Genomic DNA, 5,596 nt, shown 5'->3' with positions numbered 1-5,596 from the left:
AAAGTGATTAGGGTTTAGAGAGTCAAAAAATTCCTATCTGTTGACATGAGACCGATTTTTCACAATATTTCAGTCGAGAATGAGTAGAATTTGATAAAACTTAGTGAACATTATTCCTTGTTGTCCTGTCCAAAATGGTCCGTGTCCATTCATTACGACGGACATACGAACACATTTTTCTTATTGTTTTTGAGTGCCGAATATAATCAACAGTGCTCTCTACTGAGTGCCCCTCTATGTTATAGATACAACTTTCCTACGTCTTTTGAAATACTGCATTAAAAAAAAGTAAACAAGCAAAAACAAATCTTCAAAAAAGGATTTAAATGTAGGGATGGATAATATTAAACCTTCACAAGGAATACAAACAAGATAGTAGGAATGGCATTTGCATCATCCCTACGTAACACCACTGGCGCACAGTGTAGTACAATGTTAACAGACAGAAATAGGATAAACAAGAAATTCAAACCTTTTGCTCTAATATTTACAGACATTCCCAGAACTTGACTCAGTCATTACACAGATATTGTTATGAAAGGAAGCATTGTATAGTATTGTAAAGTTCTGATGACCTATTGAGGAGATATTTAACATACCATTTTGATGACAATCCGACCCATCGCTATATAGGTAGTGCTACCGCCTGCCTGATATTACACTTTCAGTATAAAAAGCAACTTTCAAATGCTATTAGAACTGACTAGAAAATAGACGAAAATTACTATAAAGTAAACATAATATATAGAAGGCGAATCCTAATTTTACTAGATAATATATAATACAATTTTTGGAGCGCCATCTTGTAACCTAATTAAACGCGAAAACAAATGCACAAGTTTTGAAGCGCAATGTTCAATATACGAGTATTTGTGAAGTATGCAAGGTATTTAGAATGTCTTCAAATTCAGTACTTGTAGCAAAGGTTGTTAGCCTTGAAATATCATTCATCTAAATCTAACTATCCAGTAGTTTCTATTTGTTAACATGTTATTATTAGATAATAATTTATTTTTGTTTGTATCCCACGTTTCGGCTACTAGCCTCCAGCCGTTTTCGAAGGAGACCTGAGAAAAACGGTGTGAGGAAGCAGGAACCAGAATTGGATCCTGGTTTTTATTGTAAAAGATAAAATAATAAATACATAAATAATGAATGATTTTCTATCATCTGTACCTTTTTCACACTAAATACTCGAATGAAGTATTCTATCGTTTACAAGAGTGATAACCAAGTTTTGCTGATTTATGGGGCCAGTTGAATAAGTATGTTTTCAGTTAATTAAACTTAGAAAGTTTATTTTAGATTTTTTTTCTCTCTCGTGTGAGTGGCTCGTTTATCATTTAGTATTAATGCGTTTCACCCTATGATATTCTTCTTGTACATAATAGGCTGTTGCAAATAGGTCGGATTACATTTCAATGTCGATTATTCACTTGTATTCTGACTTTTGTTGTTGTTTTTTGGTTCATCTAGCGTACTATAGTACACATTCACAAGATCCCCCCCCCCATCAGATGGTTTGTTGTGTTCTAAATGCGATCGTACTGGGTTTTGGCTTTTGAGTACTCTTCCGATCTCGGAAAAACACTTTGATAGAACTCAAAAAAAGGATAGACCTCTCAAATAACATATCCAAATGCAAATCTCCATAAAATAAATATAGATCTTGCAACCTTCTGGGTCAACACTTACTTTCGACACGAAGCTAAATATTATCACTAACAAGAAGGCTTAGCCCTGTGCTTATTCCTATCACACTTCCACATGGAACATTCCTGAAATAACGTTCTCAAAACAGCCGTTGTAAGACCGAGGATTTACCTCAAACATTTCTATGTCCACATACTACAGATTACGTAACTTATAAATTATGTTATCTTAACAGAATTTTTTTGATACAATTCATAACAGAAATGCAACATAAACTTCTACTCCAAGTCGCAGTGGTTACCAAGACAACTCGTACATCACAGGATTTTACATGCACTCAGTTTGACCTATATTCACCCTTATATACCTCAACAACATAAAGACGAACTTCATAGAGAGCTTAGTCTCCAGAATAAACTAGGTTTGCATTACAGAAGATACTACGAAGAAGAAAGAAAGAATGAAAAATGCATCACTAAAACCCTCTTTAATACGAAAAAGAATAAAGAAAATAAACAACGAATATATAGAAAACGAATTACAATTACATACACATTCAACTATATCAAAAATCTCTGAAAACACAAGTAAACAGTTTTTCTGTACTTCTCTAAAAATGGTATAACATCTGTAGAGGAAATGAATGATACAAACTAATTAGCAATTAGCAACAATAAAGTTAAGTTGAGTAAATTAATAACTAATTAGACTTAAATGTTCGTATAGACTACTAACCAAGATACCAATTTTCGGAGAGCTAGTGATTTCTTAAATTACAACTGAAAGTACAAGTCAAATCTTGATCCAGCCTACTAAACAAAAGACATTGACATACGCATTCATACTGAGGATCTTAACCCTGCTCGTCTCTAAAAGAAACGTACAAACATTCACACTTAGGATGTTAATCCAGTTCACTGGAGATATTAATCTATACACAAATATTTGTCAGTACGTTTTGTATTGTAAATAGTAAAGAAATAAAAAATAAGTATTTCTAAGCATTTTTTTTCCTTCATATAGTCTAGACAAGTGGTTCTCAAAGTGTGGTATTTTTCCTCAACGTTGGCAAGTTACTACTTTGAATGGTTTAGTTACATCAACTTAGTCAATGCTGAACGAAAACAAGTGTGTTTAAATACATGCATGTTTCTTCTAATAATAAATCTTTCAAACTAACTACATTATTAGAGAAAGGTTTAAGTTTTAGCTGTATAACGTATGATACGTATTTCATGTATTTATATTTATCTGCCTATAGTTTCCATAAGTGGGTAAAAAAAGATATATTTATACAGAGAGAGATAGAAATTTAAAGTCAGTTTCAATGAACAGAATACAAGTAATACCATCAGTTTACTCTGCACATACTTCAGTTAAATAGACGTTCCACTGACATAAGACTAATAACTGGTGATCACTTAACCTTTTGTTGAATGATCTTAGCTTCGTCAAACTTTGTTAAAAAAAAACAAAAAAACTTTGTTAAACTTTATGTAGTTAATACGATTTAGATAATATCTGAACTTATGAAATAAAACAGGAAAAAGAGATAAGTGTTAGTCAATGTTTAATTAAGGAACACCAAACAGTTTAATAAGAGTTTTTGTTACTCCCACTTGTAAATTAGAAATCACACTTCAATAAACCTGCAATTAAGTCATATTTAAAAACTTGTACATTTAATTTACCTTCACTCTTCTGTTTAAAACATCGTCCCAGTTAATGCCTTTGAACCATCGATGTCTTTTTACATCGTCAGCCCCGTTCTGAAATGAACAAAAGTTATTTCTTTATCTTTTAAATTTAGGTAGATAAAACTACATCATTTATGTAGTGTACATTAGTGGTTCTAAAACACGAGGTAACATATAAAATGTATTTTACATCGACATGCAATTAAAAAAAGGGGGACATATTCATGTATATAACCGTAAATGTCCAGTGAGCTCAGTAAAAACGTGTCAGTAATAATAATAATAATAATAATAATAATAATAATAAAGCGGTTCAAATGTTAGGAGCACTTTGTGTAGTGCTTGCTGCTTATTCCTAGTTACACAAATGGAGAAGGATCTTTGTTTCTACAGAAGAAGTAATGCCACTTCGACGTGACGGTTGTACTTGGAATCATTTGTGGCGTGAGGACCATTTGGGAGGGAAACTGTTTTTTTGTTTTTTTTTGTTGTTTTTTTAGCTGTTTTGTTAAATGATACTAAAGATTTCTGTTGTGGCCCAAGAAATAAAACAATACAATGGGCACAGTGATAGAAGAATATAAAACCATACAATATTCTAATAACGTGCACTAAATTTAAATTTAATTTAATCATCGAGCCATTGTTAATGTACAAGTAGACGACTGAGCTCTTAAACCAAGGGAAAAAAACACATTAACCTGCCCAAAGTCTTTTTAAAGATACTTTTAGGTTCTTCTTTTATGTAAACAAACAATTTATTAATGAAAACAGCTCTCGTTTCCTCTCTAAAATATTTCATACATACATATTTTGACGATTCACAGGAAAAACTTGTAAATCTAAAGTGAAACGTATTTGTATATTTACTACCCTTGCTGGATGGTCAGCAATTTTGAGTTAAGGATGGCTATACCTGAACCTTGCTGTTCAAGTTGAAAATACCAAATACATATTACCCAGAACTATCAACACACACTGTAATTTTATTCATTACAATTGGTCTAATAGATAGATTTCACAGTAGATTTTTTGCGTTTTTCCCACCACACGTTTCATAGCAACAGTATATGATAGTTAAACACTAAATATTCTCATTCTTGTATGTGCATGACTAATTAAATCGAAAATTAAGAATTCGAATGTGCTTTTTTTTGTGCTTCAAATAGTAAAAAAAAAAGAAAAAACTTACTTAAAAGCAATCTTTGCTTCAACTACATTTTAAAGGAGTTAATATAAAAAATTGCGCATTAATACATCGTTCGTTGAGTGACTCTGAAAGAGACAGTAATTTGTATATAATCGATATTTCGACTTTAAATAAACAAAATCCTATAACCTTTTTAAAAGCTAATTTAAGCGATATTTACCTTCATACTTCCTAGTCGTTTTGTACGATCTTGAACAAGCAGCTTCTTTATTAGATCCCTGTATAAAAACAAAAAGATATATAATAGATAATCCCAGTCAACAATCAAATGACATGATACCTTCAACACTATGAAATAAATTATTTATATATACACACACACACACACACACACACATTATATATATTTGTGTATGGCGATTTTGCTGCCCTTTTTCTGTCACAAGTGACCCCCATGCGGAGGCTATATTAGCATTTGAAAACTATATAACTACGGTTCACCACTGAAAGATATCTTGGTCAACCCTTTTCCATGTTTACTAATAATTAATAAGGTGTAGAATTCTTCTAGATTGCTAACTTACAAACAGGTGGCGAATACAAGAAGTAATCAGGTTTCTCATTTCTTTCTCATAGCTCAAACCCAATAAAATGTAGTGGTCAATAAAGCTAATTTTTATTATTTTGAGGCGTCAACAGCTCGAAGTTCAAGACATACTGGCTAACCCTAATATTAAAAACTTCTTACTTCGCTACCGGGTCAATATGTCGAGGCCAGTCTAGTTTTCCAGCTAGGATCTTCTCGTAGATAGCAAATGGATTGTCGTCAAAGAAAGGAGGGTACCTGCGAGAGAATAAATGTAAAGATGAAATCCACGTGAAAATGGTTTCCGTTTCGGTTTTTCAGCTTGTCATCTTTGAAAGTCTGGGTAGGCTTAAAGAAATTTTATTGTTAAATACACTTCATTTTACGTTAGGTTTAAATATCGTTTTAGGTATGTATATTTGTATTTTCTGCAAGTTCACTTAGTACTGAAACTTTCCAGTAAATATTACACAATTTTCGATTTAATTACAATTATTAGGGCTCGAATCA

At 32.0% G+C, this 5,596-nt stretch overlaps 1 protein-coding gene across 2 annotated transcripts in view; it reads right to left on the bottom strand.

The window, feature by feature from the left end:
- The window catches only part of LOC106459871 (protein kinase DC2-like), an 83,339-nt gene that overhangs the window by 3,591 nt on the left and 74,152 nt on the right, over positions 1 to 5,596 (bottom strand). For both annotated transcript variants that reach the window (XR_002610641.1, XM_022386432.1), the window contains exons 5-7: positions 5,249 to 5,344; positions 4,721 to 4,778; positions 3,345 to 3,422 (exon numbers count right to left, since the gene is read on the bottom strand). Coding sequence is in view for 1 of the 2 variants with exons in the window: in XM_022386432.1 (XP_022242140.1) it covers positions 3,345 to 3,422; positions 4,721 to 4,778; positions 5,249 to 5,344 (232 nt within the window). In the remaining variant the exon portion in view is untranslated. The remainder of the gene's footprint in view (positions 1 to 3,344; positions 3,423 to 4,720; positions 4,779 to 5,248; positions 5,345 to 5,596) is intronic.

Source organism: Limulus polyphemus, unplaced genomic scaffold (assembly GCF_000517525.1).
Source record: "Limulus polyphemus unplaced genomic scaffold, Limulus_polyphemus-2.1.2 Scaffold672, whole genome shotgun sequence".
NCBI lineage: Eukaryota > Metazoa > Arthropoda > Merostomata > Xiphosura > Limulidae > Limulus > Limulus polyphemus.
The sequence above is the reverse complement of the archived record's forward strand: the minus strand, read 5'-3'. Positions and strand labels throughout refer to the sequence as shown.